General features: G+C 37.1%; 1 protein-coding gene across 1 annotated transcript in view; it reads right to left on the reverse strand.

Moving 5' to 3' along the window:
- Positions 1-1,134: 1,134 nt before the first annotated feature.
- The window catches only part of CNTN5 (contactin 5), a 310,963-nt gene continuing 287,729 nt past the window's right edge, over positions 1,135-24,368 (reverse strand). The window contains exons 18-23 of the mRNA XM_058846829.1: positions 22,789-23,023; positions 11,930-12,039; positions 4,977-5,163; positions 4,403-4,515; positions 2,866-3,034; positions 1,135-1,238 (exon numbers count right to left, since the gene is read on the reverse strand). Of these exons, the coding sequence (XP_058702812.1) occupies positions 1,135-1,238; positions 2,866-3,034; positions 4,403-4,515; positions 4,977-5,163; positions 11,930-12,039; positions 22,789-23,023 (918 nt within the window). The remainder of the gene's footprint in view (positions 1,239-2,865; positions 3,035-4,402; positions 4,516-4,976; positions 5,164-11,929; positions 12,040-22,788; positions 23,024-24,368) is intronic.

Here is a 24,368-nt window from a genome sequence, read left to right on the forward strand (position 1 = left end):
AATAGAACCAAATAGATAAATAATTGGAATGATGCTCTGTAGCATCTTTCCAAGTAGTTTTTTTCTCAGAAGCAAAATTCTCCAAAATATATCCTACTGCAATCTGTATATATGTGGATAATGCCATCCTGAAAAATGTTAATATTCTCTTCGTGATATGCTTTCACATATACTTCAACTTGAGTACCATCTATACAAAGCATAGAATGCTACCAGAAATTGGACTCAGAAGAAAAAGGAAGTTACTACTGAGAAGTGGTTGGGAAAAGTAGGTTTATCTCCTTGCATTGCTTTATTTGTCTACTTAGTAGCTTAATGTATACCATATTTCAATGTCCAGTGGAATTTTCATTGTCATATGCAGTAGGAACTGATTTCTTATTTTTTATTGAAAATTTCACTGGACATGAAATCTTGTGGCATTTGCTAAAAAATTACTGGTTTCCTCCTAAGTTTTGTTTAATAATTTTCCATTTACCTGGTAATAAAATAAATGGATTTTCTGCTCCATTTTGCTATATTCTGGAGTAAGCTGTCTAGTATTTAACTGACAATTCTTTTTGCTAATTGAATACATATTATATATTTTCAGAACAAGTTCTTTACATTTGCAGTGTTTTTTTGTATATAAACTGTGTTTTTCTTCCTTGTCATTAGGAAAAACCATTTATCAGGGATGCAAGCAAAGTATTCAAAAGTAAAGCTGTATCAAACTTTGTTCTATATTCAAAAAAGGATTTTTTTTCTCCAAACCATACAGGTGTACTGTATTAGACACCACCCTTTAAACACCTAATGATACATGACTGGGTTTACCAAATTTGAACATATTAAAAAAGGAAAATACATTTGACAGAAATTACCTTTGCTTACAAAAGTTTATTACATACAATCTGCATATTTTTGGGCCAAAAAGGGTCTCCTCCTCAGAGGACTTTTACAAATGAAGAAGAGATAAAAACCTGATGAATTATTGACCGTGTCTCCAACACTCCTCTAAGTGCACCACAGGCATTTTGATGGGTCTTTAATCATTAGCTTGGGTTTTCAGTTTCTCCACGGACATATAACTCCATCCCTTGGTGTCATCAAGCTAGAGCAAACAAATAACAACAACAACAAAGTCTGCAGCCTTCACCATGAGGTCGAAGGTACCATCAGTGCCAAAAGCAATGTTACAGAGGATGATGAAGTAGACAACACATGTAAGGTGGACTGAGCACTTGTTACTTTTCCTCCTGAAATGAAAAGCAAAGTAATTAAGAAAAAAAATGATGCAAATTATTCTCAGTACATTTAGATATTAGCTTTTGCCCAAATTTATATTCTATTATCCTCAGCAAGAGACTAATTTTTAGGCAATGGGTTCCCATGTGAGAACTGTCGTCACAAAACGGGCTCCCTGTACAGATGAGATTTTATGACAATACCTACAGCAGTTCACTGGAGCTATAGGATCCTCATATTCAGTCTGCTAATTAATAGGAAATTCTAAAAGTGTGTACAGTTTTGTGTCTTAATCTTCAAAAAAAAAATTAGGTTGCAGAAGCTGCCCTGGGTCACAAATCTTTGTCCCAGAACAAGGATTGAAAGCCAGCCCGTGATCCCTCTGTTTGTCCAGAGGAAAAGGTGGTCTTTTGCCCATTAATGCAGTGTTGATTTTTCACCACAGTGGCATCTTAAGAGGCCATGCTAAGGGGACCTCTGCTCTGGGGTGGTAGTGGCAACAATGGGAAGGGAACCAGACTGGGTTTTTTTGGACAGCAATTGTCCTAAGTGAAACTAATGCGATATGCATAGTCTAATTAGATGGAGGACTTTGTGGCCTAGAATTATGGTTCTAAAGATACACGAAAAAAATATTCCATGGAGGAGGGCTTGGTGTCTTCTGCATTCTGATAATAGCACTGCAGTTCGTAGCCACACTAGAGCTGAAATTGTAGTTCTATTTTGAAGTTCAGGCTTACACCTTTTGCTTAGTGCTCCTTAAGGACCAAAAAGCAATATTTAATAAAACTTTAAAGTGTTATCAGAAGGTTCTAATTAAAATGCCTTGTTCTGTTTAGGCAAAGAGTATGTTATTTCTTCGTTGTTCTTTCCACCAATCCTCCTATCCCTTACCTACCTTTGTAATATTGATACTTTAAATCCTTTCAACATATTACAGTAACTGAGGAGAGAGCAGCTAGATATCATGATTTACCTAATGATAACACTTTAATACTACTATAAGTTAATAATTAAATAAAGTAATAATTATGCAAGGGAGTCAATGGAACTTACAGTGAAATTCAGCTTACTCTCAAGCACGCACGTACACAAGGGTCAGCTACCTAAATACATGCCACTTCAACTGTGTCATATATACACCTCTGGCTGGTGGTACAGAATGATGTGTGTATCCCCTAAGTCCCACATCCCATCTGCCCGCTCTGTTTGGGATGCCTTAGGACACTGAAGATATCCTTAGGCACTTGTGTCTTAATATTAAAATTCAGAATATTAGCTAAATTGTTGTCAAGGCTCCACTGCTGGTCTCTGTGGATTGCATCACAGCTGACTATATTGCTATTTGAGACATCAGTGCACATATAAACATCTATAGCTCAGGTAGGTTTTTAGATGTCATCCTCAAAAGGGAGAAATTTCCTATAAATCATCTTTGTGCATCAGCCTCACATGGTTGCCTCAGATGATCTTAAACATCCCATGTATAATTAGATACCTTTGTTTCAGCATAGAACTAAAGGCTCAGATCAGTTCTCTAATAGTTAATTGTGAAAACATAGTTTTTCTGGTAGAGAATAACAGAGTTAATGAGCATCACTCTAATCACCACACTTTCAAATATAAGTGTAACTTTACCTGAAAAAGATGGAACTCTGATCTGGGGACTTGCAGTCCCATCCCCTCCTTCACTGACTGCACAGACCTCAATGATGTAGACCCCAACATCAGGAAGAAGTACCACTGCTGATGTTTTCTGTGTTTCTATAACCTGGCTATTGCTCTGGCCCTCTTGCCGAAATAACACCTGTGGTGGATAAAGCAGACAGTGGTCACAGTGGTCATTCTGTAGCAGATATTTTGTATAGATGTCACTATGCAGTCACTGCAATGTTAACTGTTTCATGCTTTCATTAGGGATTTCCTGACATTGCATTTCAACAGATGTTTGCTTTTACTCTTCCCATCCTGCAGTGGCTTCAAAATGGTATTAGCAAAATATTATAGAGATTCATGGATGTGAAAGGACACAGGTTATGACCTAGAGCAAAGACAGAGGACGTACCCTCTCCAGCATTAGGTGTTGCACAACTTTATCTCCAAAATTTAAAAATTTATTTTGAATTCTACTTGGTTCAAGTTCTTATCCCAAAGTTCATCTTGATATTCACATTTTTGGCTCAAGAACCCAACTTCAAATGGAAGTAAAATAGCCTGAATAATGTATTTACTGTGTTTACCTTAGCTAGCTAAATCAACTGATGACAGCTCAGATATGTTGCTGCATTTGCTGTGAAACTCAATATAAATTTATGGCATGCGGGAGGAAAGCAAGGCAGCACGTAGCTGTCTTTTTGGTATTTCTGCATAAGAGTTTCTGTTCCCAGAGAAAACTGAAAAGGTCAGAGAGGTGTGAAAAACCAAAGTCAACTCAACTGTTTCAGAATATCAACTATTCTGATAAAGGTTAGAACAGTTTCTGGTTTATTTGGGCCATTTCATACTTTCTCAGTGATATTTCCTGATGTATCAGTGGAGATATAAGATTATAGTCTATCGAAGTGACTTGATAAGGGCTTCAAAAACACCCAGACCCCACACTTCTCTAAAAACACTGAAATCATTCTACTTTGACTTAAGGTATTGCAGTGAATTCTGTTTCTTACAACTTTTTATTTAAGCGTTAATCTGGATTTTAATCTTTACAACTTCAAAACTTTGAATTCCAGATGTTACCAACACTGCTTTTTGATCACAAAAAACACCTGAAGTTCTTGTGCTTCTGCTTCCAAAAATATTAATTTTAATGTAAATTAAGGATATCTCATTGTTCTGCATTTCCCTAAATCTTACTTCAATTACAGTTGAATTGAAGAGTTATTAGGAATTTCATTTCATTCTGATATTATTAATAGCCACTGCTGATTCAGAGGTTGAGTCCCACAGATAGAGTCAGAGAGAGTTTGGTATTTGAAAATCACAACACAAAAATATGTTTGGATATTTCTCTCATTTTAATTTTATTTATTGCTTCTCACAGTAAAAGCTGATTTGAGACAGTCTGTATAGAGTGCTTCACTTGCACAGAGGAACAAGAAAGGGGAAAAAAGTCAACAGGGAAGAGGAGCTATTGCTTGGAAGAGAGAAAGGTGAGCAAGGAAGGGGAAGCACTAACCTTGTAACCCATTACATCAGATTCATTAGCTAGAGGTCTGACTGGCTCCCACCCAAGAGACACATGTGAGCCATCCTGTATCCACATAATATTGCCTGGTGCTTGGCTGGGAGCTGAGAAGAAAAAATAACATGTACAATATATATATATTTTAAGCAGTTTCCTTAAAAACAAAAGAAAAGTATTTTAATCTTGCATTACATTTAAAACTGGTAGTGTTACCAGGCTTCCAACTCTAGCTGGAACATATAACACTTTTTTTCATCACTGGTGTAATTTAGTAGATTATAGAGTATTTATAGAGTATTTATTCCACCCACCCCTTAAATTCCACAAAGCTTATGCACTTGAAGACTTTTCTCTCCCTTTGTATAAAAATGCCTTGTTTTCTAGGAAATTAATCTTTGCTATGAATGCAGAGTCACATGAATTTATGTCTAAACATCAAAGCAAAACCATGAATCAAATCTCTACATGATTCCTCATTATTATACACTCTTAATAAATAAAAACCCAAGGGGGCAGAGTTGCTCCCTGACTTCTTACTTTTAGCAAATATACTGAGATTACTTACGGGATTTCTTGGTTGCTGCATGCACAGCAGTGCTAGGTGGTCCATACCCTGCAGCATTGTATGCCCTCACTGTTAGGTGATATAATGTGTTTCCTTCTAATCCTGTCAGGAGGATGGATGACTCATTTCCCTCTGTTTTGACCTTTTCTGCTGCTTCTTCCTGCTGCATGTCCTTCCAGTAACCAACCTGCCAACAATCAACCAAATGAAAGATTAATATAGGCACCTGGCAAGCTCATGCTGCCAGATGCTTGTGCTTGTTATCCTGTGGAGGGTGTTTTTGCCATTTATGCCTTTTTCTGATCATCAGATCCCTTTAAGCATATGGGATTTGCAGCTTGACCTCAAACCATGAAGTGCTCTCTTCTCCAAAATGGCAAGACTTGGAATATGGTGGTGTGACCTGAAGAACATGGAATAGCTTCTACTGGCACAAGAGGAGGTTACTGTAAGATGGAGGAGCAGAGGGTGAACTTTGGTGGGGAGAGCTGATCATTAAAGGACACCCTTCAAGGAGAACTCATCCTCGGGTAGGTCACCAGAATATCTATGTTCAGCCTGGAAAACTGATTGTATCAGTTAAGAAGTGTTGTGAGCAATATTCTCTTCCTGGCCTGGTGCAACTCAGATCCAGGAGATTTCTTATCAGTCCAAGGAATAGGCAATGACAGAACAATGATGCAAATGTTTCAATCATTTGAAAAATCTTAACAGAAGAAAAAGAAGGAAATTGATTTGGTTTTAATTCTCGGATACAAAGAGGTTCCTAGTAAATGAAGTTTTGATAGTATGTTTATGCCCTTCCTTTTCAGACATAAAATGAACCCCTAAATGATCTTTGGTGGTTCTTAATTCTTATTCTTTGACATATTTAAATTTATCGTAATCTCAAAGAGGTTATAAAGCTGAGGTGAGAATTTGGCCAGTGTCTGTCCTCAAGGACCAAGCTTTTTCAGGGCTTTACTGGAGAAAATGTATCTAAGTGAGTTACACAAGTAAGGGAATTCTCATGGGGCCCTATTTTGCCTAAGAGGAGATGTCAGTAACATGCCATTCAAAGACCTATACTCAGCTTACTGTTATTCATGCTGAGACCTACTTGCACTTCTTCCACATTTTGACCTTTTGTGTGAATCTGGTTATTTCTTAATAAGTTATTTACATTGTATCAGTATAACTTTTCCTCTGAGAAAAAAGGTCACAGGCAAGGCAGAACTCTTAAGAATGTCTCCCAGGAAATGGCAAACCAAAAGAACACCAAGGGGTTCACAGGAAAATAAGACCAATGAGTACAATGCTGACCTTTTATAATTGCATTAGGACTGCCATAGAAAAAAAGATCTGAAACAACCTGGTTGCAAAAATATACATTTGAGGTCCTATCTTTACTAGAGCGAAGTGTCTCTGTTAACTTTGGTTGAGGGTATGTTAGTTTGTGTCAGCCCATAGTCCACTCTTCCAACTGTAAAATTCAAGCATTTGTCTTCTGTGTGTGTGCCTGCATTATCCCATGTTAAAATGCTGTTGCTTTAATTCTTAGATGAATCACAGCTCCATTCACAAGTGTAGCTGCAGTCACTTGTTCTGAAATAAGTGTGATTCACTGAGGTATTTTGCGGGATGAATACTTGACCAAAGCTACTGATATCTGAAATAACACCTATTCAGAGTCAGTTTTCTTTTCTTGAAAAGAAAAAGGAATCAGCAACCACTTATTCACATCCTACTACTGAATCTCCAATGCTCATTATCTCTTGGGCAGTCAGATTCCTTTCATTTAACTTGTGATGCGTCTTTACAAATTTGATGCTGCGATGGTGAGAACTGCACAATACTGAGCACTGTATGAACAGGCAGTGAGAGGGACAATGTGTTCTGGAGACCCTATCATCCAGATAGTGCAGTCTGCTGAGGATCCAACAAGAAAAAGGTCAGAAAGGAAAAGTGAGCTGACTAAGCTTCCACAGGTGAACAGTAGCAGGGGTGGAAACACAACTGAATTTTGTGTCCTTTTTCTAGAAAGCCAGGAGCAAAATTACATGTAGCTGTGTTTATTCACAGGACACACCATGTCTCATATTAATGAAATGTTAATGAATTAACTTTCATCTCTTTTTTTTCCAAAAACTTTTTTTTGTGGTAAGGAATGCATCCATTTGTTGATGACAAAGGAAATAAAAGAAGAAGTAGTTATAGAACAAAGAAATTCCCATCATTATTGACTGAGATAGATGCTGTAGGGATTTACATTGAGTTGAATTGAAATGGAGATACTTCTGATGTTTAAAAGTGAAGGACATATATCTTAAAATAGAGGGTTTGTTTGTTTTTTTAGACTTCTCTGCATTTGCTGCTCTTTTTTAAATCTTATTTTCTGTAACCTTGATTTAAGCTTCTCAGAAGAGATTTATAACACAGGACATGTTTTCATTAATATAACAATAACATAATGTATATATACATGCATATATATAACATAAATATACTAATATTCAATAACATTGAATATTGATAATAACATGAAGCATAAATCACTAAAGAGTAGCCAATATTTGAAAACTGAAACAAAAAGGGGGGAAAGAAAGCATTTTTTTTGTTTAAAGCATTATTGTTTGTGAGGTTTTAAATTTTTTCTGGACTTTGCCTTGATTTTAGTCAAAAAATAGTAAACTTTGACACTTGATTTCCAGAGACCCATCTCTTCAAGCTGGAGAGGAGCAACCTGCTTTGCTCTGATCATGCGTTGGGTAATAGTTAAAAACAAATCTTGGTAGAAACAATTTCTGACTAAAATTATTCTACCTCTGATAGTTGCATACCACTTCCTTGGATTTTTAAGTTAAAAAATATCTTAAATGATACTATTTTCCCTAAGTCGGTTTCTAGGTTATACAGTCTTTGTCTTGATCTGATCTAACTGCACATCATCTTCAATAAATGCAGTAAAGTTAGAGTTATTAACTGGATATTCTTTCTGTTGATCACAGAAAATTAAAGCTACAAATAAAGCACATCAAGTAAGAGCCTAATCAAGAAGAAGCTCTTACTTGCTTTTTCAGGCTGCGGTTAAAATATCCATATACTCTTTCTAAGTTACCTCTAGGTATACTTCACTAAATAAAGAGTAAACAAAAATACAGTACAAAAATATGTAGGAAAAATTATCTGTTCCATCATAAAAATAGATAAAATGCAGATAAGAAGCAGCAAAATATTGAGTAAATCTCTTTGAAAAGCCATAAAATGATTTTATTAAATATATAATATAATAAACCAAGTTATTATATCAAGTAATCCTCTCTAAAAATGACACTCAAGATTTTTTTCTTTTTTTTTTTTTGTTATTTTTAAATTTGCTTATTTGTTTGCTTCAAGCTGATCTTTTGATTGTATTAGCCAAACTCCTATCCCTCAGAGAAATTCCAGCAAAAGAGACATGAGCTTTTTCATTTATACTTAAGTATTAGCCTTATCTTTCTGGAAAAGAAAAAAGAAACCCAAAATATCTTTTCTTTCAATCAGTAATTCTTTCTGTTTTCCTTCCTTACCAGTAGTGAATGAGAAAGAAAACATTGCCTCGGGCTCAAAAAGATTTTATAACCTTCAGCTTATAGATTCCAAACAACAGGTGTGAACAACAAATTGTATTTTTCCACAATTCTGACAAAGTTTTTGAGTTACTTCTGCTTTATCAGACTGTAGCTGGCATATATTTAGTAAGGTTGGGCAGACAGCTGACAAACCTGTACTGAAGGCAGGAATAATATGTGCTTTGGAAGATGCAAATGAGGGCAGCAAACCCTGCATAAAACTCAAGTGACATAACAGTTAACACTGTTCACTGTTTCAAGGATGACAACCTGAAATTGGACAAGCTCCTTTGCCTTTCATTACTCCTTAGTACAAAGTGCAAGCAGGGCCAGAGTGAAAGTGGGTCACTGTGAACTTGTCCACATTTACTAAATATTCTGCCACTTTTGTTGATTGAAGCCCAAACATCCAAGTGTTAAGAAATTAGCTGTCCCTTTTATAATGCTGTTGCCAAAAGGCCAGAAATGTGAAGATTGTGTAGGAGGTTATCACTGCTATGATGACCACAGCCAGAATACGAACTGAGACATTAAAACAGAGTGGCTAGTCAGATTGTTTTGCAATCAGATTGAACTGAAGGCAACTTTCTCTTTGCTTATGGCCCACAATAATTTTACATTAGGAAATAATTAAAAAACAAAAAAAGCATAAATAATTCATACTTTTATCAAAATTACTGGATTTCTGTGCATTATCTATTTGCTTTTTGTGGATTAAAGGAGTACTATAGGCTTTGTTTTGCACTGCACTGTACAAATGATGTACAAATGATGAACTTCTGGAATCAGTTTTGAAAGTTGAGTCTTCCCAACAAGTGAAAGAGACTCTTAAGAAAGTAAGAAATATGGAAAACATAAAACTGTTCAGTACTTCTGTGGGTTTTTTTTGGGGGGGTGAATTTTAGCCCCAATGTCTTCCTGCACAGACTCCTTTCCTTTTTGCACAGTGGGGATGCTTTTAAGGCAAACTGTCAGTGTGTTAGGAAAATTGGGCTGATAGTGTGGACTTAGTGTACTTAAGTGACTATTATAATGCACTGAGTCACTGTACTGATCCCATAAATCATTACCTCCTTTCTGATGAAATTCTTCACAAAAATGGAATTGAAAAGATCTAGCGATACCATCCTTAGAAGTTATTCTCTCCTGCTGAATTGTGCAGAACAGCAACATTTATTTTTACGTTTACTGAGTAAGTGCTGCTCAGATTGTAATTATTCCTGTGAAGATGGAGAAGACCAAACTACTCTATGAAAGATTTGTCCGTCAGAAAATGGGCAGAGGAATTCTGGCTAAATGAACAAAGACAGAAAGGGCAGGATGTGGGTGGGTAGGGTGGGGAGGAAAAAAACACCCCCATCTCCCCAGATAAAAGTAGTACTTTAAAAGGCATTACTATTTAGAAGGCTCTTCTAATTCCTTTGTGGGAGGACGTACAAAGGAAAAGTGAATTTTTAAATGAGAAATCCATGAGAGACATAGAGCTGGCAAGTATTATTGTTTGGGTCAGAGTATGCCAAACTCCAAAGGTCAGAGCACTTTCCAAGTGCAGAAGACCACCTCTGACACAAAGGAAGCCCACTGTCCTACCTGTAACAGCCATCTATTGCTAGGACACACCTGTAGAGCTAAGGGAAGTGTTATGTGACAAGCAATCAAATGCAAAATCCATTCACATTATGAAAGGATAAGTTTCTAGGGAAATAAATTTCAATTTTAGAAAGAAAATATATTTTTTAATTTTAAAATATGTACTGCAAAGTTAATAGAACATTTTGAAAATCATTTTGATTGAAAGAATGAGAATAAGAGTGAAAATAGTAGGTATAATTTAAAAGATGTTAAGATATCTGAGAAAAAATAAACCAGCCACCTTTCTGAAAAGAAAAAAGAGAGGGTGAAGCAAGTAAGTTATTTCAGATGATGAAAGACCAATCTCAAGATTGAAGTCAGGTTAGTAACAAGTGGAACACTTCAACATGGAGAGGAATAGTATTTGTAAGATGAATATCATCTGTATCAGATACAGTTTTGTTCTCTTTATAAATAGCAGGTTTAAAGGTAAAATGGTCAAATATGACTTTTGCTGCACGAAGCAAGCTATGTGCAAAAGAATAGAAACATATTTAATGTAAGGAAGAAGCGGGAGAAACGAGCAATGAAATAACTGACAGAGGGTTAGCAGAGTTCAGCGTGCAGATGTAGAGGGGACAAAGACCTGAACAAATGCTAGACCCGAGGGGACATGCCAAAATCACAGCCCATTTGGACTGTGCTAGATATTAATAGAGATGTTGCTATGCAATATATCAACAAGCTACAGAAACAGGTAAGAAAATATTAACTGGCTGTGTTTGAGCTATGAGGTACATGTGTGGTCCTGGTCATGGCTGGCAACACCTGAGAAGGTGTTGGCTCTGGTGCTACCCAGACACCTGCATTTCCTTCCTGAGGCTATTAGTGATGATCACCAGCCCCTGGGGTGGCCCAGGCATGCTACCAGGGAGACACCCTGTGCTAGGAGATCACGAGATATCTCTTGACACTCACATGATTGGTGTCTGCCTCAGACCTACATGTTTACCCTTTTTTGCAGTGTTACTGTAGAAAATCAGGAATGAGTCAGCACTGTCTAAAGCAGGACAAATAACCTGCATCCCAAAATCAGTTAATTTGGTTTGGCTGGACTGTTTAATGAGGATCAGCACAGCCTGATCCACAAGGTCGGGGGGGTTGTGGTGGTGGCCCAAAGGAATAGACAGGTATACTGCTAGATCTATCTGTTCCTGGAGGTTTGGATTGCAAACTGTATCCAAAAGTGCAAGGAGGTCCCTTGCCAGGGCTGGTTCACTCTCCCAAGACAGGAAGGGCTGTCTCTAAGCAGAGTTTTGTTTATGGACTGTGCAGCTGCTGCTTCCCTCTTGACATCCTGTTGATACGGTCTGCCCAGCAGATGTCCCTCGGCCTCTGTGGGATGAGAGCACACGGAAGCAGAGGCTCTCTCTTTTTTCTGTGCTGGTTGCTGTCAGTAAATAACAAGTTGGAACTGGTTGCTTAGAGCTGGAAACAGTCAATACCTAATTTTCCCCAGCCTGTGAATGATGCGTGCTGGGTCACTTGCAGTTCTTTCAGCTCTTTTTGAAGTGACAAAGAGATGTTATAAGAACTGGTGTTGAACAGTTTTCAAGCACAAATAAATAAAAAATGTTCCGGTGCTACAGCTGTGACTGCTGTTCCACAGCTAGTGGTACGTATGCTAAAATGAGCATAATTCCTATTGAAGTTTCACTAGTGCACATGTTAACAGAATGCAACACTTGCAAAAGCAACAAGACTTCTCATTATGATATTCTGTGTTCATACCTCGAATCCCTGTGGTCTTCCTAGACTTTCTTTAATATGTTTCCACGCAACAAGAATCTCTGATACAGACAAACTCGTAGCTTTGACATCGATGGGAGCAGCAGTGGGTTCTGTATTAAGAAAAATTGAAACAATAAACCTCCACTGTAACAGCTTGTATTTATCAAAAACACTCCGTCTGAAACTGTCATTTACTTCCTTTATTCTACCTTAATACTCGCAAGAAGGTATGACACTTAGGGGGAACATGAAAAGCTGAACAAGATGAAGAGATTATTATTGTTGTATTTCTTTATTTGTGTCATACTACATCAATATCTCATCACTGACGACAGTTGCAGCAAACTGTGAAAGAATCTCTTGTCTGTGATTTTTTTTTAAAAAAGCTTTAATATTTGTATATGTGTCCCCTGCCTCCATGCACCCCTTTCATAGCCGTAACTGCAGCAGTAAATGGAGCATTCATTCTATTTGTGGCTTCTTAGTGCCATTCTGCCAGCTCAGGGTGAGCAATTCCTGAGTGAGGTGCTCACTCAGTCCTGCTCTGGGGTAATACTGAGTAGGAAGTGATATCCAGGGCTGTAGTGAAATGCTGTGTGAAAGACTTTTTTAGGACTGTGTTATCATATCCTCAAAGTCACAGGTGCCAGTGTTTGGGATGTGCCACCTTCGCTCTGCTGTGAAGCATTTACTGTTTCAGGCCTGGGGTGCACATTTTTATAAAGGCACCAAGAGCTAAGGTTTGTCCCTCCAATTAGATGTGCTTGTTACCATTGGCTCTCTGTCCGTGTTTCTAGCTCTGTCCCATTCGTAAGACACCCTGCAGTCCTGAACTCCTGATTATCTGGAACAGAGGACCCTTCCTGTCCTCCAGCCTGGGTGGGTGTCCTTTGGTGACACTGGGACATGGCTAGGATGCTCACCAAAGGCTGTAGGATGCTTTACATGCCACACTTGCCTAACAGTGTTGTGCCTCTGTACTTTCACATCAGTGAATGCCTTATAGAGGACCAGCTTCTTTCAGTGGGTGGGAAGGTGAGTAAATGTCCCCAGATATTTGCCATGACAGGCCATTGAGCACCCCACCACTCTGCTGTGTCACCTGTGACAGTACACTGGGAGTAACAAGTACCAAAAAATTGTTCCGTATGAAACTGGGACATGAGTCAAGGAAATCTTGTATGTCTTTTGCTTTATTACCTAAATATGACTGAAAACTTTCTAAAAGACAGGCTGTGGAGGCAAGGCTTCTACATATACTGTGCAGCACACAATAGGGCATTTCTCCACTTCTCTGGTGTAGTTCACTCACACAGCAAAAATGTGCATTCACATTCCCCTTTAGTCATGGAACTTGTGATTTCTTCCTTGGCCTAACATTCCTCATTACATTTCTAATGTATTGATTTGTTCCTGAAAGGCAGGCAGAAGTCTTGGTTTTATGTCATAGGGAGACACATGAAAGAGCTTTCTGAAAAATGGGGTTTGGGGACTTGTTTAACAGGGTTACAGAAAAGGAGTTTCCTTCCAGAACAGCCTGACATAAAATATTTTTCTCAGTGATCAGACCAGCTAATATGTAAGATACCTAATTTCAGTGTTGACTCATCAGCTACCCTCCTTTCTCTGCAGATGCTGTTGGCACTGTTGCCCTACAAATATTTTTGACATGGCTCATACAAATTTTTCATCCTTTTTGATGTCAGACTTTTAATGTTTGTTACTCTTTTTTTGATCTCTTTTCTAATTTACATCTGAAGAAAAGAAGTAATTCTGATGGTGGTGTTTATATATATGGTGTTTATATATATATGGTGGTATAAAGTGGTGTTTGCCAACAATGAGTATTACTAGTAAGTATAAAATATGTTTGAAACTTTTTAGGTAATAAAGAATAAAAAAAATATGTTCAGGAACAAGAGAAATGATGTTTTGAATTCAATACTGAAAGAATTGCATTATGAAGAAATATATTGCTCATAATATGATTTTCTGTTCAACAGTTACATCCTGTTTTCTATTTTATGTACTACTAAGATTTGTGTGGCAAAAGCTATTTTCTAGTTTTTGTATTATTGAAGCAATTACCTTGTTGTCAGAAAAGATTGCAGTGGGATAAATAATTTGAGATGTACACAAAATGTTGGTTGGCAGACTTTACATTTTCTATAAATGCAGGTATCATTTCCTCTTCATAGCATTCACTAGGAGTGGTTTATACATTGCTTGAATAGAAACATAGAATATTTTCTGATATTTTTAAAAATTGTTTCCAACAAATGGAGCAGAAATAGTTTTTTTTTTATGTGAAGAAAATGTATTTCTCACATATTCAGAAATAATTCACTGCAGTTTCACTGATATTAGGCACTGAGAATGGTGTTCAGCAAAACAACAGAAATCATGTATTTGGGAATAAGACATAAGGGTCTGAAAGTTTTTGGAGACTAAATAGCATTTTTTATTGATTCAGATATGATGAGGATCATATAATTTCTGGTGATATAATAGAGTCTGTGGTTCACTCCAATGTCATGCTTTATTCTCTGTGTCTAAAACTAATAATAAGTTTGATAGGTTCATTAGCTTTCTCTATTATGGCCACTGATGTTATAATCATACTATTTCCTTCAGATCTTGTTATTATGCTAAACCTATAGGTGTCTACCTAAGGTCATACTTCCTGAGAAAAGAAGAAAGGCCATCTTCAATATTCCCTGTTTGAATTAAAGATGCAGTACAACAAGTTCTCATATCGCTGTGTGCAATGTCCATGGAACACTGTCTTTCCCTTGCGCTGCAAACATATTTTAAAGAAACACGATCAGTATGTAGGTCTTTGGGATAGCTGTAAAATGCCAGGACATTTTTCATTGCTAATGTTCAGAGAGGAAATCCTGAATTTTGACACTGGAAAGTAAAGAAAAGGATCACTTGCTAGCCCTCAGTGTGCTGTACCTGTTTATGACTTTAAGCTGATCTGTTTTCCTGAAATATTCACCCTTAAGGATTTCCACATGATCTACTCTAAAAAACAAGTCCAAGAGCTTACTCAAATTTATGTTGTTTTAATTCTTCTATGGAACAGGGCCTCAGTCAGGACTACTCAACCAATCACTTTATATCTATTCAGTTCTTACTTTGATTCCAAAAAGGATTTTTACAAAGTAGTCTTATTCAAAAGTTGAGCTCTTATTTGAAGCTAAGAACCCCAGTCTGAGCAATTGCATTATGACTGCAGGCAGTTCTTCATAGCTGAGATTTTGGGATTTCAGCCAGCATCTATTTCTGTGATAATGCCTCTCTGTGGGAAAATCCACAAGAGATCCATCAGAAGGAAAATCAGGAAAATTCATCCCTCTTGTTTCAACCTGTAGGTAGAGAAAGAGGTAGCATTTGCTTTCCTGCTAGAAATAGCCACATGGACTATCTTCCAAATCAGAGAAACTTCAGTGAATTTTTCCATTCCTGAGAAGGGGAAGACACCACCAGATCTGCAGTGAAATGTCTGTCTGAAGGATATAGAACTTTCTCCAGAATCTTGTGCTCAAAAGGGAAAAAAAAATTTCTGTTTTCCACAACAGCAGAAACAAGTTTAGTGTTTCCTGGACAGGCCTTCGGAATGCTCACTTTTCTACAAGTCCTTTCTATTTTCACCTTGTCCCAGACTAGTGTCCTTGCAGAAGACTTTGAAACAGAGAAAAATCAGAAGAGTATTGGAATGAGCTATAAGACCTCCGCCCTGAATATTTTTGATTTAGTGCTGAAATACTCTTACTTGTCGGGTAGAACTCCTGAAGCCTTTTCCTGTAACGATGCTCTCCTGCACACTTTCTCACAGCCACTGCTGTGGCTCTCCCTTCCCCATGGAATAACTCAGATTTATTACACAGCAAACTGTCACCTGGCAATAAGGACCTGCCATGACCTAATAATTCCATGAAGAATTTACCAGAGGAGGGTTGCCATCTTCACGAACACAAATGGTTCATTTCCATCAAGCTCCGAGGCAGACAGGGTTACCCTCATCACATGAGGAGGGGATGTGCCCATTATATTGGTTGCACATTTTCTTCCCATGGGGCTAGTGCCATTGATCAGAGGAGTGCTTAATAAACTCCTGCATGTCTGGATTGCGATTTCAATCCTTAAAAAATCATTGGAGACAGCTCTATCTGAGCTTTCACGGCATCTCTCTAGACAGATCATCTTGCAGAATCAGGAAATAACCTCTGTAGTTTACAGCTAATCTGCCAATTAGTCTTCAGGTTCACCTAAACCCCAAGTAGCTCAGCTTTAGCTATAAAATGAATCACAGGACTTCACAACTTTAAGATTTTAATTAAAGACATTGAGGCTGTATTCAAAGGTGTGCAATTGCATATTATTTACTCTCAATGAAAAGAAAATAGTAATTTATTAGTTTGAATATGGAGAAACAAAATTACAATGGCTTTTGCATGGGCCTTTCCCTTTCAGATAATGGAGAGTTTTGGATCTCTATTGGCTTTATGAATTACCAAAAATCAATACAAAGCATGAACAAAAGCTCTGTGCAGTATCATTGCATCTTTTATGTATTACAGAAGTGCATCTGAGGTCCCTCAGGAGGTTTTAAACAGTGAGTGTGAGTCTTCAGGCTTTAACCTGTATATCTAAGGGCTTTATATTTCCTATATAGAAGTCTTTAGTAGTATTCACTACTCCATTTATCAAAATTGTTGTGAATATAATTCTGTCAATGCCTGACAGAGAAATCAGATGCTGAAATGAACAGAACTGATCCTGGATCACCCACTATGACAATCACTAACAAAAACCCCTTTATAAAAGACCTAACTCATCTTGAAACCCGTTGGGTTCCTGGAAACTTGTTTCTATTTCCTTTAGTATTCTCATCCATTTCCATACTGTAGAGTACTCTAATTCATATTTATCCTTGTGCTTTTAGGTTGCATCTATACTTGTAAACTAAATAGGGACAGAGAGACAAGGCACCTTGCCTGAGCATGGACACACAACTATCTGTAGCATTAAAATGCTGGCATCACCTGTACTGACTGCCAGTACTGCCCCAGGGTGTGACAGTTTTATCAGAGCAATGCTCTGATGAAAATTAAAACATTTGAGTCTTACGTGTAGTTTCTACCATCTCCATGAGTGGAAAAAATGGATTACATTTTATTTATGGTATGTTTGAATAGCAAATTCTGCAAATTCTGCATTGTTTAATTTGGAAAGGGTTGGATTTCTGACAATTAACAATACCAGTTTTCACTACAGATGTAAAAATTTTCACTTTCATGTTATTATTAATGTTCCTTTCTATATAATCTTATTTAAAATAAATGATAAAGTTTTTCATTATTTTTGTCAATTACTTGAGTCTATTTAACATCAGTTCCTTATTACTCTTCTTTTCTTCTTTTTTCTCTATTTACTTTTCTTTTTCTTACTTTTGCTTGTTTTATTTTTCAGGCCTTATATACTTTCCCAAAAAACAACAAAAAACAAAACCAAACAATTGCAAACCTTAATTTTTTGTCTATACTTGGGTTATTTTTAACCTTTTCATTACTTAGATTGTATTATGTATGCTTTTTACTTATTCTGAATATATTTTAGAGAGTGTAGCTATAGATCCTCATATGTAATGTCTTGTCTCAGAAATATACCATTTCTTGCAGTATAAACTTCAAGTATCTGTAATACGTTTGGCTTAGAGATATTCCAAAATACTTCTATTTTTAGTTTCAATTGTTAATTCCAGTTAATAAAACAATATCCTGCCTTTTAAAGATGACGTGCTCCATTGTTATTTGTTATGATCATTTTTCTATAGTGTCTCAATTATTCAACAGAACAAAGCTATTTTACTGTTATTTCTTCTCACTCAGTACTGGATAAAGAATCTGCTAATTAGCACAGCCAGAACACAGGGCCATTAGTCCTTACTAATTAGTTTTTACTATACAAACTACTCTGAACAGCTAAATTCTCTCATAAATAACAGCATCCTTTAATATTTTTCAACAATTAGAAAGGTATTTCTCAGCATCCAAACTGATCAGGGTAATCAGCAATTGACCTCCAGCTTGACTTCCAGCTTTTCAAATTGCCCTTTTCCAAAATTACATGGAACCCACGGTTATTCTGTTTTATCCAAACACTGATTTTGTATTATCACATCATCAGCATATTATGACATCCAAGTTCTTACTTTTATTTTGTCTTTCCTGTGTAGCTCATACTTTGTCTCACCATGCTTGTTAAAGAAAGCCAGCCTGGCCATCACTGTTATCAGCAAGCCTTTTACATCTTCTTGCCACCATACCTTCACATTCGTATTTCCTCCTCCATTGCTGTATTTTTGATTTCCCCAGTTTTCATTTTCCAATGAATTAAAGCCATACACAGAGATTGTGTATGGTTTTCCCTGATACTGAAAGCTTGTATTAGTAATCTTGGAATTCTTAGCTCCTCAGTATTTAAGTGGAATGTAGTCATCAATAAAAAGAGAATGCATAAATGTTTATGTTGTAACAAACAGCGCTACCATTGCTTTTGTTCATTGCTTTATTTTCTGGATCTAGAGCCTTCTAGAGAATTTTTTTTCTTCTGTGGATAAAAATAATCAGTACCTGCACTGGATTTCAGTGCTGTTTCAGTATTTTCTAGCAAGAATCTGATACCTTATTTTCCTGACAGAAGGTATGGTCAGAATATTCCTCTCTGTTCTGTTTATGGTACTTTTCAGCCTCAGGCCTGCACACTGCAACCTTTCTCCTGGCAGGTAGCCTAATTTGCCATGCTCTCATGTCTCTTTCTCTTATTAAAGTTTTCCCTCATGTAAGGTTCAGGCTTGTTCCATGCTGCTGGAAATGTCTACTGTCTCCTTCTGTTCTGTCTTCTTATAGAGATTACTCTGCATCTTTTTTCTATCCTGCATCTTCTAAGCATCATCCTCATTCCCTCTTCAGAACTGCTTCCTGGGTCTCATCATCCCTTTTAACATCACTACATGTGACCTTCTATTTTTCTTCTTTTCTCTTTGATTACTTGCTTTTTTTTTCCTTTTTCTAAGTTTTCCAGGAAAGGCTTCTCCTTCGAACTTTCCTACTGAATTAACACACCTTTTCCAGAGTCACACATATATATTTTTTTTTTTTCTCCATAGGTTATACGTCTAGTTTTGTACAATCTTTTTAATTAACTCTCCATTCTATTCTCTATTCCATTACATTCACCTGCACTTTTAGCTCCTGGACACTCTTTCCTATGAACTATGTTCTTGTGATGGTTTTTATGAAGTCAAAAGACCAGGCAAGGAGGAAAAAGGTCTTAAAATATCTATGACCAGGTAGACTTTCTTGCCTTTTCAGCTTTGGGTCACTACTACCATTGATGTTTTAGCAACCACTGGTGTAATTGTCTTCTAAATACCTGTTGGGTCTAGGTGTTGAGGTGGAGGCTGGTGACAAGTGGTATCCACCAGGGCTCTGCCTTGGGACCAGTGCATTGAGTTCAAAGATATCTTTATCAATGACATGGACAGCGAGATCAAGGGCACCCTCAGCAAGTTTTCAGGTGACAACAAGCTGAGTGCTGCAGCTGACACATCTGAAGGGGAGGGTGCCATCCAGAGGGACCTGGACAAGCTATAGAAGTGGGCCTGTGGGAACCTCATGAAATTTAACAAGGCCAAATACAAGGTTCTGCACCTCGGTTGGGTACAGTCTCAAACATAAATACAGACTGAGAGAACTAATTGAGAGCAGCCATGAAGAGAACTTGTGAATTGTCACAGATGAAAAGCTGGACATAAAGTGCATTGTGCACTCCCAGCCCATAAAGCCACCTATATCCTGGGCTGCATCCAGAGCAGCGTGGGCAGCAGGGCCAGGGAGGGGATTCTGCCCCTCTGCTCTGCTCTGCTGAGACCCCACCTGCAGGGCTGCAGCAACTCTGGGGTCTTCATCACAAGAAAGACCTGGACCTGTTAAAGCAGGTCCAGAGGAGGGACACAGAGTTGATCAGAGGTCTGAAGCACCTCTCCTATGAAGACAGTCTGAGAGAGTTGGGGTTGCTCAGCCTGGAGAAGAGATGGCCCCAGTGAGACTGTCTAGTCTAAAGGAAGCTTATAAAAAGGCAGAGATACTTTATGCAGGCACATAGTAACAGGACAAGGGGGAATGGATTTAAACTAAAAGAGGAGAGATTTAGATTGGTTGTTAGAGAGTAATTAATTAATGCGAGGTTAGTGAGACCCTGGAACAAGTTGCCCAGAGAAGATGTGAATGCCCCATCCCTGAAAGTGTTCAGGGCCAGGTTGGATGGGACTTGGAGCAACTTGGTTAGTGGAAAGTTCTCTGCCTACAGCAAAGTGTGCTAAAGCTTGATGATATTTAAGGTTCCTTCCAACCCAAATAATTCTGTGATTTTATTATATGATCTGATTTAATAGACAGAAAAATATTAGCCACTCTGTTTACTTCTGAAAAAGTGGTCAGTGTTTTGGTCAAATTTCTGAGTTCTTTTACTTAGAAGGCAATGTTTTAGGCCTTTCAGTCATACAGAAGAAGCAGATTCTTAATAAATGAGATTTCTTCATGGTTCATGAATCTGTCCTGTGAAAACTGTTTTTTCCAGTGTGCTTACCAGAGATGACATGCTTTAGACTTCCTTAGACAAAACTGTTATGCCATTAAACAATTGTTGATCCATTTGTAGATGTGGGAAAACTTCAATATGTAACATAAAACTTTAATTTTTAAATAATTTTATCCTATTGCTTTCTTTAGATGTTTTCTGAGTGAATAGGATGTGTGATGAAAAGCAAGTAAGCTAAGGGTTTGCTGGATCAGCCGTAGGACCATATTGTACTGTCAGTTGTTACTTAATATCTACTCTTCAATAGAAATCCTTGAAAAATTCTGCCTTCAGTTGTTTAGCTCCTTAGGCATGACAGTCCATACCTCTTTCAAAAGCAGTTCCCCATTTTCATAGCAAGCTGCAATGTCTATTGTCCTTAATCTTCATATTGCCCAGAATTTAGCTGTAATAAACTGTTTCATTACTCCCTTAAATTCTCAGTATATTACCTTGGCTTTTTCTGGAGGAAAGCTTTTTATAAATTAATTTTGTATTGCAATGTCACAGCATCCCATATTTTTCCTGAAATATAAGTCTTGTTAAATATTTAGGCCCATAGAATTCCTCATGTACAGACACATACAGACTGAATTAGCAAAGCTATAATGGATAGGTACTTTCAAGTTACTGAATTAAAATCAGAAAAGTTGGTTTCTAGAGAAAGCTAATTTTAATATTCTATTAAGACCATTTGTAAAGTTCATATTTTAAAAGAACTGATAGAGAAAAATGCTTATATATTACTAATTATTTTATTTCCAATCTTGTCCAAATAGCAAGCAAAGGTAAAAGGATGCATTATTACAATTCAGTGTTCAGCTTTCACTAAAATAACTTTTGCTACTAATAAAAAAAAAGGTGTTTGTCTCTCTTCCTTTGAAAAACTTTATTTGCAAATAACTTTTTGCTTAGTGTATGAAATTATTAAAAAATAAAAACATCACCATTGGCCTCACAGTATACATTTTCATCGAGGAAAAGGGAAGTCAACTGTACAATTTTAAGGTTGTACTGTGCAATTTTTACATTTTAAAATGTAATTGTGTTTTTAAAAATATGACTACTTGCTAATCCTGATTCAAAAGGTGGAACCCCCAAATTTCTGGGACTACTTTTAGCAAAAACAGCACCTCCAACCTCTGTAATTACTGTGAGAGAATAGTAGCAGACAGCGTCTGCTGCATCATGGTTCCAAAGCTATAGATTTGTCGTGGGTTAATATGAAATAACATTTAATATTTCCCAGCTTCACATTAAATATTATTATCTTCACATTACTTTCTCATAGAGAGAGTATGAAATTCCTCTCATCTGCACTAGGACTCTGCTAATTTTATTGTCTTAATAGGAGACAGTGGAATAACTCAAGGAGGTATAGCAAAGAAAAAACTCATGTTCATGAATTTCAATAATGGAGCTTCTGAAAATATTCTTGTGGATAACATTTGTCTGCCTTTTTTGTGTGTAGCAATTTCCATACACTGGGTCCTGTCAAAACAGAAAAACTTCTTTTACTAGTACCAATTAGTGCTTGTTGGTTGTTTCTGTTTGGTTCTTTTCTGCCGCACAGAATACTGTTTAGAATTTATGGCAATTCTCAATAGAAATTTTCAAGAAATATTTTTCATTTGTTCTTGGGACCTATTCCTATAATTCACATTGAAGACTGAGACATTTGAAGACTGGAACATTAATGCAAAGTCAGAACTTTCTGCTAATGAAATAAAAATCAAAATTTCTTTCTGTGCACTTTTAGAATGCATTAACGAGGAAATGAACATTCATAAGTGAATTTATTTATTCTTTGAGCTTTTGTCTGATTAGCCCATCAAAAAAGGACCATGAATCTCAGAAAAATTAGCAAATAGCATCCTTTCTTTGCTCAGTGTTAGAGAAACCCTGTCTACAATGAAGGCTAATGATTTCATATAAAGGATGAAGCATCATAAGCATCATGGCACTTTTTTTTTTTTTTAATTATGACTGACATGGCTTGAAGTCTCTTCCTAAACTTTGTAATTTGCTTTCTAGGTAAGCTTGTCAAGTTAGCTCACTTCCCTCTCTGCAAAACCTGTTTAATGTTATTTAGCACTTCTGCAAAGAAATTTGTAATTTAAGCTTTAAAAAGTGTGTTATAAGAGGATGCATTACATACAAAAGGCTTAATATAGTTTACCATATGCAATTTAACTTCATGTTGAACTGACCTCCTTCAGCTGAGCAGATGACCACAATGGGGCTGAAAGGACCATCTCCTTTGTTGTTGTAAACACCAACTTTCACCTCAAAAGGAGTCAGAGGTGGCACACTTTCATCTCTGTAGATGAATTTTGAGGCATCTGAAGATGTCACCATTTTTTCCTTCCACCCACGCGTTCCATTGGGTCTGAAGGCTACAATATATCCAAATCCTTCTCCACTCTGAAACTCTTCTGACACTGGCTGAAAAATTAAGTTCAGAAACTTGATTATGATTGGAAATAATTTTACTAATTTAGAAAAAAGTCACAGTTCCATTGAAGTATTTTACTTACCATACCTGTCCTCAAAAGGACAATTTCTTCCAAAGAGGAACCTTCTAAGAGAGTTTCCTCACCAAATCACTGTAGTTAGATCATTTTCCTAGGACTGAATGAGCTGTTGTGCTCAGAAAAATGTTTTCTTTTATGCATCCCACTTTTTAGTGGGATGCTTTAACCAGTTGTCTGTCAGTGGAATAGCCCCTATGGCCTTGTTAAAATATAGAGCAATATATTGTGAGTAAGATGATGTGTGTAATACCTACTGTGGCGGGACTCTTTTGGGTTCTAGGTGTCAGACTGTCTAAATTCTATTCCAAATTGGGTATTAAGTCTTAGAGATTCAATTCCAGAGTTCAACTTAATACTTAGAATACATTGTAATGAATCTAAATGGTTCTAAGTCTCAGAAAGGTTTTTACATTTTGTTTTGGTGGAAAATAACACATTTTCTTTTCTCTTCTCAGAGGACATGTGAAATTAGACACTTAAATTGGGACACATCTGACATAAGCAGGCAGTTAAAAAAGGGACGTATCTCTTTTAGAGTCTGATCACTGCAAAAACTAAAACTTATACGTCCAACTCAATGAATGGAACTTTTAATGCTAATTAGTAAATTAGCAGTAGCTAACATTTGTTTTGAAATCAATGGACTAGTCTGGGGGGGACTAGGTTATATTTCACAGCTGTGTGCATATTAAACCTATGTGAAATGTCCAGAAATGGGTGTTCAAACTCCCTCTCTTGAAATGCCCATCACAGATATGCAGCTAATGGACAAAGGAATCAGAGCTGGGACACAGGTGACACTGAATTCTCTCCCCTCCACATTTCAGTGAATGTCTCATCATCTGGCACTTCACTTGCCAACAAAATCTTCTACCCATCCTTCTGAAGCTGTGCACTGCACATCCCAGAAAAAATAAAAAAAGAATCAAGACTCCATGGGCAGAGGATGAAAAGCTAAGATGGACTTTGTAAGGCAGTCTCACCCCTGCGTCTCTGGTTTCTTTGGGAAGAAAGTTTTGGCCCCTGACAGAGTGGGAGTTACAACACTCTCCAGTAGCCCCCCAACCCAGACACCTGGGAAGTTCTATAAAGACACTTAATATGAAAACTACATACTAATATATCTTATTAGGCACTGGGATTAGGTCCATTCACATCAGACACAGTTCCAGCCACCCGGTATTTTTGTTCAGGATTCAGAAAATTCTCTCCTGATAAGAGAGTTATTGATATTCATCCTTATAGAATATAAAGCA

This window comes from Poecile atricapillus, chromosome 1 (genome assembly GCF_030490865.1).
Source record: "Poecile atricapillus isolate bPoeAtr1 chromosome 1, bPoeAtr1.hap1, whole genome shotgun sequence".
Lineage (NCBI taxonomy): Eukaryota > Metazoa > Chordata > Aves > Passeriformes > Paridae > Poecile > Poecile atricapillus.